The sequence below is a fragment of the Sus scrofa genome, chromosome 13 (genome assembly GCF_000003025.6).
Source record: "Sus scrofa isolate TJ Tabasco breed Duroc chromosome 13, Sscrofa11.1, whole genome shotgun sequence".
NCBI lineage: Eukaryota > Metazoa > Chordata > Mammalia > Artiodactyla > Suidae > Sus > Sus scrofa.
In genome coordinates this window covers 157,353,262-157,369,166 of record NC_010455.5, presented here as the reverse complement: position 1 = coordinate 157,369,166, position 15,905 = coordinate 157,353,262, and the positions used below count along the sequence as shown (strand labels likewise).

General features: G+C 39.5%; 1 protein-coding gene across 1 annotated transcript in view; it reads left to right on the top strand.

Moving 5' to 3' along the window:
• Positions 1–12,919, top strand: part of CEP97 (centrosomal protein 97) — a 32,178-nt gene extending 19,259 nt beyond the window's left edge. The window contains exons 9-11 of the mRNA XM_021070500.1: positions 698–1,472; positions 5,747–5,822; positions 7,586–12,919. Of these exons, the coding sequence (XP_020926159.1) occupies positions 698–1,472; positions 5,747–5,822; positions 7,586–8,290 (1,556 nt within the window). The 3' untranslated portion in view covers positions 8,291–12,919. The remainder of the gene's footprint in view (positions 1–697; positions 1,473–5,746; positions 5,823–7,585) is intronic.

Genomic DNA, 15,905 nt, shown 5'->3' with positions numbered 1-15,905 from the left:
TTCACGGATCCTAGTTGGGTTTGTCAACTGCTGAGTCATGAAGGGAACTCCTGAGAATTCATTTTCTTTTTTTTTTTTTTTTGTCTTTTTGCTATTCCTTGGGCCACTCCCGTGGCATATGGAGGTTCCCAGGCTAGAGGTCGAATTGGAGGTGTAGCCACCAGCCTACTCCAGAGCCACAACAGTGCTGGATCCGAGCCTCATCTGCAACCTACACCACAGCTCATGGTAACGCCAGATCCTTAACCCACTGAGCAAGGCCAGGGATTGAACCCGCAACCTCATGGTTCCTAACCAGATTCGATAACCACTGTGCCATGACAGGAACTCCCAAGAATTCATTTTCTTAAAAATATTTGGTTTGGAAGCTCCTGGTGTAGCCCAGGGGGTTAATGATCTGGCTTGTCTCTGTGGAGGCACTGTAAGTTAAGGATCCAGCATTTCTGCAACTGTGGTGTAGATCATAGTTCCAGCTCAGATTTGATCCCTGGCCTAAGAACTTCCATGTGCCAAGGGTGTGGCTGAAAAAGAGAAAATAAATTGGTTTGGTGTTTTAGGCTTATTGGAGGAAATTACTGAAAGCCTTTCATTGCATTTTGCTATATTTCAGGGATTAGATTTCATTTAAAGGATACAAATGAAAAAATATGTCTTTAAATAATTAATGTTTCGAATGATATCCTATTGATTCTTTTAGAACCTGTCGTCCAAGTCAATTCTTGGGTTGGGATAAGCAGTAATGATGACCAGTTATGTGCTGTTAAGAATAACTTTACAGCCTCTGTACACACGGCAAGATATTCTCGAAATGACCTGCATCTGGAAGACATCCAGACAGATGAGGACAAGTTAAACTGTAGTCTCCTCTCTTCAGAGTCCACTTTTATGCCGGTTGCGTCAGGACTCTCTCCAGTATCACCAACAGTTGAGTTGGGACTGCACAGCCTTAACTTGGGCCTGGAAGATGATGATACTGCAGAGGAATCTGCGAAGGGGCCGGAAAACCAGGGCTTTGATAAGGAAGAGAAAAAGGCTTTTTGGGCTGCAAATGAGAATTCTGTTCAAATGACAAAAAGTGAGATCAGTACAGAGGTAAATAAGAAAGACAGGCTATTACCTTGTCCTGAGCGAGCAGTCCCCAGTGCTGTCTTGAAGGATGACAGCCACAGTCCTAGACCTTTCCCTGAGTCATTGGGACCCAGTGTTTTCCATACGCAGCCAGCTAGTGAAGAAACCATGTCTGAAACAGCTTCAGAGAAACTTCCGTGCAGGTTTTTAACCCAGAAATCTGTTGCTTTGGGAAAAGATAAAGTTGCCCTTCAGAAATTGAACAAAGCAGCAACCAAGCTTCAAGCCTGTTGGCGGGGCTTTTATGCCAGGAACTACAACCCACAGGCTAAAGATGTGCGTTATGAAATCCGGCTGCGCAGGATGCAGGAGCACATTGTCTGCCTCACTGATGAAATAAGGAGGTGGGTGAAAAGTCGTGTTTAGATGCTATTTTGATGGGTTGAGGGTGTCAGATTCTTAGCGTTGATTCAGAATGCTGTGGCTGGGACACTTTCCATACCACTTTGCCACTCTTGGTTTGTCTCCAACAATACACTTAAAGCATTTTAAGGGCAGGGATTGCCATATGCATTTCCATCTCTAGTACATCAGTTGGAACCTAGATGCAGTAGAGCTGTAAATGCAAGCCTTATGGACATCTGTATACCTAAACACAGAAGGTACAGGAAGTGTGGAAAAACTGAGTAAGTATAAAAAGGAGAAGAGAAGAAAGCTTTCATAGAACCCACTAGATGACATTAGAATTTTAGAAAATAGGAGTTCCTGTTGTGACTTGGTGGAAACAAATCTGACTAGGATCCGTGAGAATGTGGGTTCAATCCCTGGCCATGCTCAGTGAGTTAAGGATCCGGTGTTGCCATGAGCTGTGGTGTAGGTCGAAGAGGTGGCTGTATTTTATTGCTGCAGCTGCAGTTTCTATTCCATCCCTAGCCTGGGAACTTCCATATGCCTTGGGTGTGGCCCTAAAAAGCCAAAAAGTAAGAAAAAAAAAGAAAAGGAAAGAATTTTAGAAAATAGCAGGGACTGGGGTTATGGTAGAAATTATTTGTTCATTTCATGCTTCATATGTTTTAATGATTGTCATCCCAGGAAAATTAGGATTTCATAGATTTAATTCTGAGTATTAGTATTGCAGCCAACAATATTTATTAATATTATCAGGTGGGAGAGGAGGAAGCAGTAAAGGAGACTGAAAAGGGACAGCCAGAGCAGTAGGAAAACTGGGAATGTGTCCCAGCCCAACAGGAAAATGTCGCAGGAGAGAAGAAAGGTGCCCTAGGAGGCCAGAGACTGTATGTTAGATCTGGCCGCTAAGGTTATTGCCCCCAAGATTTGCCAAAAGGACTCACAGGACTATTCTTTTTGTTCGCAATGGTGGTTTATTATATGAAAGGATATAGATTATAATCAGCCAATAAAAAAGACAGCGGGGCAGAATTCAGGAGAGATCAGGTACAAGCTTCTAATTTATCTTCTTCCAATGCAGTTGTATGATGGGGCTTGATTCTCTCAGCCACCATGAGTGACAACACATATGAAGTGTTGCCAACCAGGGAAGCTCACTAAAGCCTTGGCATCCAAAATTTCTAATGGGGGTCAGTCATGTAGCATTGACCGACCTTAACTGCCCAGATCTCAGCTTCCACCCAAGGTCAAACTAATATATTGTGACCCAATGTCTCAGGTGAACAAAACAAGTATCACCAGAAAGCTTAAAGTATCTGGTGTGGGTGGCCCAAGATCCCAGGTATACAAAGATCTCTTATCAGGCAAGATTTTCCAAGAGCTTGGAGGTTATGTCCCAGGAGCTGGTCAAGACCAGTCCTATCTTTAGAATGTACAGGGTTTGAACACCCCAGGCCTGCTGAGTTAACCCTCTCCTGACCAATGAGCTTCCTAAGAAAAGCTTCAGTTGGTAGTGGGATGAAGGCAGCTTGGAAAGGATTGAATAGTGAATGAAGAAGTGAAGAGTTAGTGTAGCCAGCTTTTGCTAAGTGTTGCTTTGAAGAAGAGAAGGGAATAGGTTGCTGGAGGAGAATATGGAGTTAAGAAAGTTCTTTTTTGAAGATGGGAGATAATAGGAGTTCCTGTTTTGGTTCAGTGGGTTAAGAACTTGACATAGTATCCGGGAGGATGCAGGTTTGATCCTTGGCCTTGCTCAGTGGTTTAAGGATCTGGCATTGCCAAAGCTGTGGTGTAGGTTGAAGATGTGGCTCAGATCTGGTGTTGCCGTGGCTGTGGGGTACGCTAGCAGCTGCAGCTCCGGTTTGAACCCCAGCCTGGGAACTTCCATATGCAGGAGGTGCGGCCTGAAAAAGAAAAAAAGATGGGAGGTATAGAATATGTTTATGTATTGACGGAAGTGATTCACTAAGCAGGGAAAAAAAAACTAATGGTGCAGAGCAGAGAAAGGGGATGTACAGAATGGAAGTTCTTGAGAAGATGGGAGAAGAGATCCAGTGCACAAGTAGAGGGAGTGGCCTGGGATAGGAGCAGGAGACAGGTAAAGTGGTAGGTTGGATGGTGGGGGATGAGGAGGTCCTGTCTGATGGATGCTTCTCTATTTTCAATAGTATACAAGATGTGTCAGCACTTGGAAATGAGGAGGGGGTGAGGATGTGGGAAGTTTAAGGAGAGAGGTGTGCGGTGTGGGCTATTAATCTTAAAAGTGAACTGAGGAGTTCCCATCGTGGCTCAGAGGTTAATGAACCCGACTGTAGCATCCATGAGAACGTGGGTTCGATCCCTGGCCTCGCTCAGTGGGTTAAGGATCTGGCGTTGCCATGAGTTGTGGTGTAGGTTGCAAACTCAGATCCTGCATTGCTGTGGCTATGGTATAGGCCCGTGGCTACAGCTCTGATTGGACTCCTACCCTGGTAACCTCCATATGCCGCACGTGCGGCCCTAGAAAGACAAAAAAAAAAAAAGTGACCTGAGAAGGAAATTGGAAGGGGGAGGATTGCTGGGCAATGTGAAGAAAAACCTAAAGTGCTGTACATAGGTCAGACTTTATGATTTTCTTCGGCCCCTCTCAGCTCTTCTATTCTTATTTGGGCATGGCTGATTTAGTTCAGCTAGAAAGGGATTTTTTTCCATGGTGAATATGGTAGGGAGAAGAGGGAGGAGGAAGGGAGTTAAAGACATTTGGGATAGGGTGATTATAGTGATGGAGCTTGGAATTTAAACATGGTGAAAGGAAAGACAGGAGGAAGCAATCTTTTGTTTGATGGTTGTAGGTGAAGATTGGACAGTTCAGGTTATTGTAGGTTCTGGCAGGAGCGAGTGAACTGGGGGAGTTCCCATAGTGGCTCAGTGGTAACGAACCTGACTAGGATCCATGAGGATGCGGGTTCCATCCCTGGCCTCTTGCTTAGTGGGTTAAGGATCCAGCATTGCCGTTGAGCTGTGGTGTAGGTCACAGACGTGGCTCAGGTCCTGAACTGCTGTGGTGTAGGCATATGTGGGCAGCTGCAGTTCCAATGGGATGCCTAGCTTGGGGACTTCCATATGCTGTGCATGCAGCACTAAAAAGACCAAAAACAAACAAAACAAACAAAAAAAGAGCAAGTGACCTGGGAGGATAGGAAGTAGTAGCTTGTGTTGGTGCTTGAAGTCATTTTTGAAAATGTGGAATCAAAATGCTTGGGTCGAGAGTGGGACTGAGAATGAGCGGTGTGAGGTGAATTATTGTTAGAGCATCCCTGTGAATGTTTAGGGGTCAAGAAATGACAGGGAAACCAGGCAGAGAAAAAGACTAGTGCTGAGCCCTCAGAGATTGGGAGCAGATAATGAAAATTCAGTCAGAAAAGCATTTAGGGAAGTCTAGCAGAATGGCAGGAGTTCCTGAAGAAGGAAGGTTAAGAATCATTTGTAAATAGCAGTGAGAAGCAGTATTCTGGGCCTCATGTATAGGTGAAAAAAAATAGCACTTGAGAGGCTACACTGGCCTTAGAAGTGGGTCTGATTTGGTCAAGGAAAAGTTCAGATAAGAGGTTGGATGTGTACGGGAGTTTGCTGATTATAATTCAGGAGTCCCATATGGCACAGTAAGCGGGCTTGAGGGGCTAGAGAAAGTAGATCAGAGTTTCAGAACAAAGTGAGGTGACAGTTTAGGAGGTAGTGAACAGCTAAAGGAACCTTAGGTTTGTGGTTGGTAAAAGTACAGACAGTGAGCCCAGAGTGAAACTTTAATGAGTGAGGGGAAGTTATGGATGGGGAGGTCTGTTGATGATAGCAGGGGGTATGTTAGGACCTGGGGCAAACTGGGATGTGAAATTTGATGAAGTTAGACCTACTGGTCTCTTGGAAGAGGGTGTTTCAGGCTGTGATCATGATCCTTTGTGCAGCTCCTACCACTTTGTTGTGTTTGGGTGGGAAAATGAGGCCAGGTAAAGAGCCATTCAATATTTTATTTTTCATTACTGGCAATACTTTGTAGAATGAGTATAATCTGAATTTCAGTCATATCTTATTTGTCTTTTATGTTGTTATAGTTTAAAATTGAGTTTTAACAATTAAAAAAATAAAACTAAGTTTCACTGAGATATTCTAAAAGTGGAAAAGACTGTTATAAGATTATGAATCTCTGTACAATGTATATGTTTATTCACTGTAAGAAGATGTACAACTCAAAGCACCCTTTCTTACATCAGTAATGGATTTTGAATTATTGTAGATTAAGAAAAGAAAGAGATGAAGAACGTATTAAAAATTTTGTACAAGAAGAGGCTGTCAGATGCCTTTGGAACCAGGTAAACCCCCTCCTGCAGATTTACCTACTGTGTGAACAAAGAAAAATTCTAGATTTACTCAGGTAGTCATGGAGTAGCAGGTAGGGTAAGCACCTTTTCTCAAGATTAAGGATGTGGTTTGTGTTTTTTAATACTAACTCTGGACTAAGGCAGTGAATTTTGTTATGTTTTATTTAATCTGATGAAAAATATTTTCATAATTTTGACCAAAAAGATAAAGAACTGTAAAACTGAAGGAAAAGTGCTAATTTGAGGGATACTGTTATAACTTTTCAATAGATATAAAAAGCCCAATTTGAAATTTCATATAGCTGTCTTCTGTCTTTTGAGACTATTTGAATGAGCGGGGATTGAAGTGGTGTATGACGGCTATGATATGCCCATCCTCAAAAGTATAGGTGACTTCCAGGGAGAGAGTTTGAATCCTGTAGCAGCACTTCTGAGGGGCAGTTCAGACATTGGTTTTACTTTACTGTATCCCAACAAACATTTCTTGATGATAATTCCTTAGAAATATTTTTATAAAAGAATTTGTTATAATAGGATTTTACCTATAATATTATATTTGAAAATGTGTAGTAAAAGGTCTAGAAGGATACATATAAAACTGCTATCAGTGATCACCTTGGAGGATGGTCTGTATATTGTTTTCATACTGCAGATTTTAGAGTAAAATTTTGAGATTTTGATTGTACTTTTTTAAAAAAATATTTTTATTACAGTTATTTACAATACTTTAAAAATGTAGGGAGACGGGATAAATTAGGAGTTTGGAATTAACATATACACACTACTGTATGTTAGGTAGATAATCAACAGGGATGTTCTGTATAGCACAGGGAATTCTCCTCAGTATTCCGTAATAACCTATATGGGAAAAGAATCTGAAAAAGAATGGATATACGTATATGTATAACTGAATCACTTTGCTGTACACCTGAAACTAACACAACATTGTAAGTCAGTTATACTCTAAGAGTTCCCATTGTGGGTCGGGGGAAATGAATCCAGCTAGTATCCATGAGGATGCAAGTTCGATCCCTGGCCTTGTTCAGTGGGTCCTGGATCCTGCACTGCCCTGAGCTGTGGTATAGGTCACAGATGTGGCTTGGATCCCACTTTGCTGTGGCTGTGGTATAGGCTGGCAGCTGTAGCTCGAATTTGACCCCTAGCCTGGGAACTTCCATATGCTGCAGGTGCAGCTCTAAAAAGCCAGAAAAAAAAAATCAACTATTATCCAATTTAAAATTAAATAAAAATGAAAACAATTAAAAATTAAAATGTAAAGTCATATTATCAAGAACTCAGGGTATTTTTAGGTATTTTAGAGTTGTATATTACTATATTGTTAGTCTTTAAAAATAAGACTTTTATTGTAGAGAATCTACTCGTATTAATAGGCTCTAATCTGTCTTATTAAATAGACCTCAGCCTATGTTATTGAGAATCCCACTGACCCCTTAATCAACTAGATGTGTATTATTGTGCTTCTGATTATTTTTCCAGTAGAAGCGAGAGAATTGCTTTGGCCCATCCCTCCTTTATTACCAAGAGTTTATTACCAAGGACATGAATCATTTGTGCCAGCTGGGTCTAGGCTGGGGGTATGGAGAGGATAAGGGGAGTCAGGTCATTTATAGCTCCAGGTTTGCCATCTGCTCTTTACCAGCTTCATGAGTGTTGAGAAAAAAAAAGCTCAAAGGACAGTTTAAAAATAGGCATGATTTTTGTTTTATAGTAAAACTCTATCCTTTGGTTTATAGGTAAGGTCTCTGCAAGCATGGCAAAAAATGGTGGACCAGCATCTGAATTTCCCGCCTAGTGATGTTCTGCCCATGTCAAGTACTTTGGTGACGTCTCAATCTCCATTATTCACCCAAAGTCAGGAGCCCTCTTCTGGTCAAAATTCTGATTGGTTCACTGCTCCTGAGGAAGCTCCTCAAGAGAAATTCTTGCCAGAATTTCCAGACTCTGGTTTTCATTCCTCCCTAACAGAACAAGTTCACTGTTTACGGGATTCTTTGGATTTTGAAAAAAGTTCCACAGAAGGTAGTGAAAGTTCCATCATGGGGAATTCCATTGACACAGTCAAATACGGCCGGGAGTCAGACATAAGGGATGTTAGTGAAGAACATAGTGAATGGAATAAGGAAAATTCAAACAGTGAGCAGGATAATAGCCTACTTGAACAGTATTTAACTTCAGTTCAGCAGCTAGATGATGCTGATGAGAGGGAAAATCTTGATGAAGGGACAGGAGATACTAAGCTTCCCATAGCCTGTTCCCCTGAAACGTTAGATGTCTTAGAGCCTGACAGTGCTGTAGATGATACTCAAGGCATATCTCCTGCTTTGCAAGATGAAATCAACCAGACACCAGAAAGTGGTAAATTAAATGCAGTTGTTCAAGGACAGCAGTCAGACTGTGAGTCTGCATTTCAGGTATTGCATGTTGGGATTATTGTATAGAATGTTTGGTTGCTTAGGAAACAGAAATCAACTGAATTTAAGAATATTTTCATTTAGCTTTTTTGGGGGAAGAAGAATATTCCTCCCAGTTTTGTTACTATTTATATATAATTTATATTTTTGTCTTGTCTTATATTTTCCATATTCTAGGTACTAAGCTGAATCTTCATTTTGATTTTGTTAGCTTTTTACTTAGATATAATGTATCAAACAATATTTATATTGAAAGCCACACACATGCACTTTACTAACAACTGAATTGCATCAGCAGTGTTCCTGTATTTTTATGTATTCATTTCTTTCCAAAAATAAACTTGAATACATTAAAGAAGATAGAAAATTTTACCTTCAAGATATCAACAAGAGAATTTTAATTCTTATGTATGTGAGGAAATTATGTAGTAAGGAATACAGTTTGTTACAGTGACTATAAATAACAAATAATGAGGATTGTGAAACTCTTAAAATTTGCCAGCCTCTGCGGAGTAAGAATATGTGTTTTTAAGCCTTTTTCCCTCCCCTATGAGTCAAGGAGAGCCTTCTTATAAGCAAATAAGGGAGAAAAGGTAAGATTATAGGATATTCAATGGGGATGCTTAAATTGTCTCTTGGAAAACATCAATGTCACCTATCACTTTTAACATATGAAGCAAAGTGTTCATCAAGCACTAAAGTCAAGCTTATTTAAAGAGACAACACAAGAATATTTCTATTAGATACAGGCTTCATTCACTTGGAATAATGCCACAGCAAACATCATCTTTTCATTTAGTGATTTTTTTTTTTTTTGTTCCACAGATAAGCGTTTATGTGCCAATATATTGCCAGAAGTTAATGTTCTTTGTTCCTACTTTATATTGGCTATGTATTTCAGCAGAGACCCATGGTTGTTTTATTTTTGACCTCTGCCTCATAGAAGAGAACATTTAAAATAATACCAGTGGTGGTAGACTATGAATGACATTTTTTAAAGGATTATTTTCTATCTAAATCTCTGAAAAAGTGCCACATTCGGAAGAGAATTTAATGGTAGTTAAGAAAAAATAAACCTCACATTTCTTTACTTATTAAAGAGAATATATATCTGTAACTCTAAAAAGAAATGATAATAGTGTTTTTGAGTGTTATAGATGCATTCACAAATCAAGGACAGTTTTTGGAAGCTTGCTATTTTAATCTCTGAGAATGTTCTAATATCATTGACCAATACATATCTGACTTCCTCCCAATCTGTGGACATACAACAATTTAACTATGGCAATACTAGGGTATTCTCTAAATTTAGGTGCTAAATATCTATTCATTATTCAGTTACAGTCACTAGATCCCCTTCTTTGAAGTTATATAAAATAAAAGCTGATCCTTCCAAGAATAAGATCAGGGATCACATCTTATACTCTGTATTGATAAAAACATTTCTCCAATGTGAATAAGATGTTTATTTCTCACATCATAAATATGTAGCACTCAGGTTGAGAAGACTTGGATTTCATTCTCAGAAATCCAGAACCTCTTGCAAAGGAAATATTTTCTGTCTCTTTTAAACAAAACAACGGTCTTAGATTCAAAGGATTTTCCTTAGTGAGGCATGGATAACATTGAATGCATGTTAAGTAAAAATAGAATTTTTAACTTTTTGGATAATGTTAATTTTATGAGTGATTTTGAATTTCTTCTTAAATCTACCCTATTTTTCTATTTTACGGTTAAGTGCCTCATTTGCTCACCATAGTTAGACAAAGAAAACCAACTTGTACTGCACTGGTACCAAAGTACTGCTTCATGGTGCATTAATTTCTCATAAAAGCTCCTGAAATGTCATGGGTCAGTATTACCTAAGTAGGTTTCTTCTGACATCTCTTCCCTCTTCTCTTTTTTTAAGAGATGACAAAACACAACTGAATTCATTTGAACATCAGCATTTGCCAGCAAGATTTCCTTTTTTAGCTTTGCCTTGTTTTTCTAGCCCATCAGTAGTATTCGACATACTTTTATTTTAAAATTGGCAGAATAATGACTGATATTCTGCTCTTCATTCTATTTATTATTGTTTTGAAGTGCAAGAATATTAAGAAGCCCCCACCTTAACTGTTCAGATTATCGTGAATATAAATAGAATGAAAATAATATAAATTAGAATGCTGGAAAACTGTGGCATAGACTTAATATATTTTAATAGATTTACATTGTAATTTAAAATAACTTATGAAATAGTTAACAGCAATAGAGAATTTAACTCTGTTGGTCTGCCTGAAGAGTAAATGGGCTTGGTAAGGTTTGGGAAGTTGAGCTTTAACAGTCTTTGTGTTTTTCTTTTTTCTTTTTTTTTTTTGGTCTTTTTGCCTTTCCTAGGGCTGCTCCCGCAGCATATGGAGGTTCCCAAGCTGGGGGTCTAATCAGAGCTATAGCCGCCGGCCTACACCAGAGCCACAGCCACACGGGATCCGAGCCGTGTCTGCAGCCCACACCACAGCTCACGGCCACACCGGATCCTTAACCCACTGAGCAAGGTCAGGGATCGAACCTGCCACCTCAAGGTTCCTAGTCAGATTCGTTAACCACTGCGCCACAGCGGGAACTCCTGTGTTTTTCTAATAGGAGAAGTTTAGTTCAGCTATGCTATTTTAGTTCAATTCTTTTGATTTATGGACAATTCAATATGTCAATTTAATATTCCTTCAGAAGCACAGAATCATACCATGTGAGAATTGAAAGGAACCAAGAGATTGTCTTTCTAATCTCTTAATCTTAGTTTTAAAGATGAAACTAAAGAACAGAGAAGTTCAATAACTTGTCTGAGGTTATAGCTGGTTAATAGAAAATAAACTTTGGGAACTTAAAAGTTATTGTAGTTCTAAATTTTATTATGCACTTTCTGTTAATCTCTATGTTTAGTAAACCAGTAAGAAGGTCTGTATGTTTTTCATTGTCTTTGAAAGAGAGAAAAAAAAAAACTTCTAAGAAAGCTAGAACCCTACCACTCAGGGTAGAGTCACTTGTAGAAAACAACTGATTTGTTCAGAACCCTGAGTGAATTTTCTCCAAGGAATGTGTTTGATTAACATGGTTTTTAAAATGGTAATGTAGTGGAAATGAGCATTTTGAAAGAATGACTGCATCTTGGTGTCCATTTATTTAATAGGAATTATAGCATTGCTGAGATATATAACTTTTCTAGTGAGATGCTAGTTTGATTATAGTTCACCTTCAGTTTTATAGAACAACAGATGTTAAAGTTTTAACTCTCCTGGTGTGCAGAAAGCTCTAATCATGACAGTTGATACATATACAATAATAGTTGGTTTTATAAATTCAGTTATAAAAGGCCTTATAAAAATGCATGTTTTTAGGAAAAAATGTAGCCACAGAATTGTTAGTATAAATGCAAATAACTTTACTCTTGAATAATGTGGGCCCTTCTCGAAGGATTTTTACTTTACTTTGGATTATTTAAAATATACAAATACCGTAATAGTGTATTTTCCTGTTATTTACTTAGGACAAGTCTAGTTCCACTTTTTATAGTATTTCCAGAAACAATATGGACTTAAGATATCATGGTGTCTCCTTTGGTAGCTTTTGGGCACAAATTCTTAGAGTTGGATTTAAAACAATAATATGAAGTCTCCCCCCCCCTCGAGAATTAAGGCATAATCAAAAGGGAAAATATAAAATGAGTCTGATCAATTTCTCATTTATGGGTGAAAAATGATAGACACTAATTTGTTTCATGTATATTTATTTTGCCATGTAACTGAGGAGTGTTTATTATATTGTCTTGTTTTAACTTTCAAATTTATGATCCCTTCATCTATGAAATAAAGCAGAAAAGTTTTGTAAGGAACATTCTAAATACTTTTAGTGATCTTGTTTTCATTGATTAAGCCTGTCGTGCCATATTAAATTTAAAAGTCAAGTAAACAGGAGTTCTTGTTAAGGATCTGGCATTGCCTCTGCTATGGCTTGGATCCCTCCTGTGTCTTGGGTCTGATCCCTGGTCTAGGAACTTCCACGCGTTGCAGGTGCAGCCAAAAAAAAAGTAGATGAAGTAGTAGTCTTGGAGTGAAACATATAATTAATTGTCTTTTAAAAATAAGTTACTAATTTCCCACTGTGGCACAACTGGATTGGTGACATTTCTGCAGTGCCATGAGGCAGGTTGGATTCCCACCTGGCACAGTGGGTTAAAGGATCTGGTGTTTCTGCAGCTGTGGTGTAGGTTGCAGCTACTGCTCAGATTCAGTCCCTGGCCCAGGAATTTCCGTATGCCGTGGGTGTAGCCATAAAATTAAAAAAACAAAAAAAGAGTTGCTTTCTATTTGTGAATGAGTAGAGATCATACTACAATTTAATTCCTTAATTGATTTTAGTCAATAGCAGGAATCATTTTGTAGTGGCTTTGATCATTTTCTAATTAAATTTCTTTGAGAATTTTGTAATAATTTTAATGTTGACAAGTTTAAAAATAATTTGATTTTGCACTATTTTTAGATTTCTCTTTAATTTTATTGTAGAATTAGTGGATGCTTTAAATGGTTGTGGTCTGTTTTATGAAGGCTTAATATTTTATATTGTACTTAATTTGTATTTGAGTTTAATTCTAAATAAAAAGTTTGTATATTTGAGTGATTCATCTGTTTACTGTAGTAATTATTAGTAATTGTTGTTATTCATTGTGCTTGTAATTAATGAGTACTTAAAATTCAGAACATATTGCAGATCAAAAATCTAAAGAAAGTCTCGAGTATTATTATATAAATGAACTTAGAGTAAAACAACCCTAGCCTTATGAAAGGAATGCTAATTTAAGTTTTGTTTGGTATGGATTTTATTATTTCCAGGATACTCACTGGAATCCTCCAGGTAGAGAAGGGCAGATAGTATCCCTCAAAGGGAATAGATGACACTGTTGGATGCTCTTGAACAGTGGGTGCTAAAAGTGTTAGGGCATAAGTGAGTAGAGTAGAAGCCCTCTCGTTAGACAGGGTTAGGACATGGAACTGGTTGGTGCCGTAGACTGACTAGTATCCCCCCACCCTCAATTCACAGCTTAAAGCCTTAACCCCTAAAGTGAATGTATTTGGAGATAAGGACTTTAAAGAGATAACTGAGGCTAAATGAGATCTTAAGTGTGGGGCCCCAGTCCTATAGGACTGATGTTCCTGAAAGAAGAGGAAGAGACACAGAGATTATCGGTTTATCTGTCTGAAGCCAGAAAGAGAGGTCTTATCAGACAGCAAACCTGCTGACACTGTGATCTTGTACCTGCAGAAATACGAAAAGAAAAATTATATTGTTTAAGCCACTCAATCAGTGGAACTTTGTTATGGCATTGTTGACTAAAGAATACAACTTGGAAATTGAGAGTTAAATTTTATTTGGGGTGATATTAGGAATTATCCCCAGGAGACAGCATCTCTGACGAGGCGAGGGGGAAGCTAGGATATCTGCGTTTTTGCAACAAAGGGAAGGTAGTAGGAACTAAAGATTACAGATAACCAGATTTACAGAAAACCTGTTTCTATGGGAAGATGTAAAGGTCTGGGCTTACTGGAATCACTCCTTTGATATGCACCTCAGCTGTGGGCCAGTCTTCTTTGTTTCTTCCTTGAGTTTGTTCAGGGTTCACTGGCCCACCGTTGGGAGTCGGTATTCTCACAGATGACCGTGACATCTTTGGTTTTGCCCACTTACTACAGCCCAGGAGGCACTATTTCAGATAGCTCCCCCAAAAGGGAAGGGGGAATATCAAGATATGTCATAGGAGTTCCCGTTGTGGCTCAGTGGAAATGAATGTGACTAGTAACCATGAGGACACAGGTTCGATCCCTGGCCTCGCTCAGTGGGTTATTGCTGTGAGCTGTGGTGTAGGTCACAGACATGGCTCGGATCTGGTGTGGCTGTGGTGAGGGCAGCAGCTACAGCTCCAATTCAGACCCTAGCCTGGGAACCTCCATATGCCACAGGTGCCGCCCTCAAAAGACCCCCCCCCCCAAAAAAATTCATAAAGGTGAAGGAGGAGGTGCATACAGTCATGCACATATTTTACAGAAGTTTGCTGCTGGTCTTGTGAAGGTTGCTACTAATCACAGACATTACTCATCATCGACGGATGTTAGTGTTTTTCTAGATATGAGGAGATACAAGAATTGGGCTCATAAAATCTAAAAACATCTAACTATCTGAAGACCTGTTCTTCCAGGTTTCCCAGAGCACAGAGTGCCTCACTCCTGGTCTCCACTCTGAGCTCCACTCGGGGTGCTGCAGGTCGGCAGCTACAGTGTCTCATATTTTACTTCATGTAGAGGCTGATGGCAAGTACCAAACTTCAAGTTCACAGCATCCTAAACAAAATAGAGCAGGAAATAATAAAGAATGATATATATATATATATATATATATATATATATATATATATATCTTAATTTTTAAAAAATTCTGTATTGGGGACTTCCCATTGTGGCTCAGCAGTAATGAACCCAGCTAATAACCATGAGGGTGTGGGTTGGATCCCTAGCTGGTTGGGGATCCAGTGTTGCTGTGAGCTGTGATGTAGGTCACAGATGCAGTTTGGATCCCACATCGTTGTGGCTGTGGCATAGGCAGGCAGATGCAGCTCCGATTCAATCTTAGTCTGGGAACTTCCATATGCCACATGTGTGGCCCTAAAAACAGCACCCCCCCCAAATTCTGTACTGGAATATAATTGACATAGAGTGAACTGCAGGAGTTCCCACTGTGGCTCAATGGAATCAGCAGTGTCTTGGGAGCACTGGGACAGAGGTTCAATCCCCAGTCAGGTACAGTGGGTTAAGGATCCGGTATTGCTGCCCCTGCAGCTCAAGTCACAACTGCAACTCAGATCTGATCCCTGGCCTGGAATCTATATGCCATGGGACGGCCAAAAAAGGGGGGAAAATTGAACTGCATTTATTTAAAGTGAACAATTGGGGGAGTCCCTGTTGTGGCTCAGTGGTTAGCGAACCTGACTAGCATCCATGAGGATGTAGGTTTGATCCCTGGCCTTGCTCAGTGGGTAAGGATCTGGCATTGCTGTGGCTGTGGTTAGGCTGGCGGGTACTGCTCTGATTGGACCCCTATCCTGGGAACCTCCATGTGCAAAGGGTGCAGAGGGTGCAGCCCTAAAAATACAAAAAGGCAACAAAAATAAAAATAAAGTGAACAGTTGCATACATTTTGACACATGCCCATAAAACCATTGCAACAGTAAAGAGAATAAACATATTCCTTACCCCCCAAAATTCTTTGATTACCTCTTTCATAATCCCTCCATCTGCTTTGATTTTTTTTTCAATTTTTTAAAATTATAGTTGATTTATTACAGTGTTGTGCCAATTTCTGCTGTATAGCAAAGTGACCTGGTCATACATATGTATACATTCTTTCTCTCACATTACCTCCCATCATGTTCTATCCCAGGAGATTGATATGGTTCCTTGTGCTGTACAGTAGGACCTCATTGCTTTCCATTGTAAAAGTAACAGTTTGCATCCATTAAGCCTGAACTCCCGGTCCATCCCACTCCATTTCCCTCCCCCTTGGCAACCTCAAGTCTGTTCTCGATGTCTCTGAGTCTGTTTCTGTTCCGTAGTTA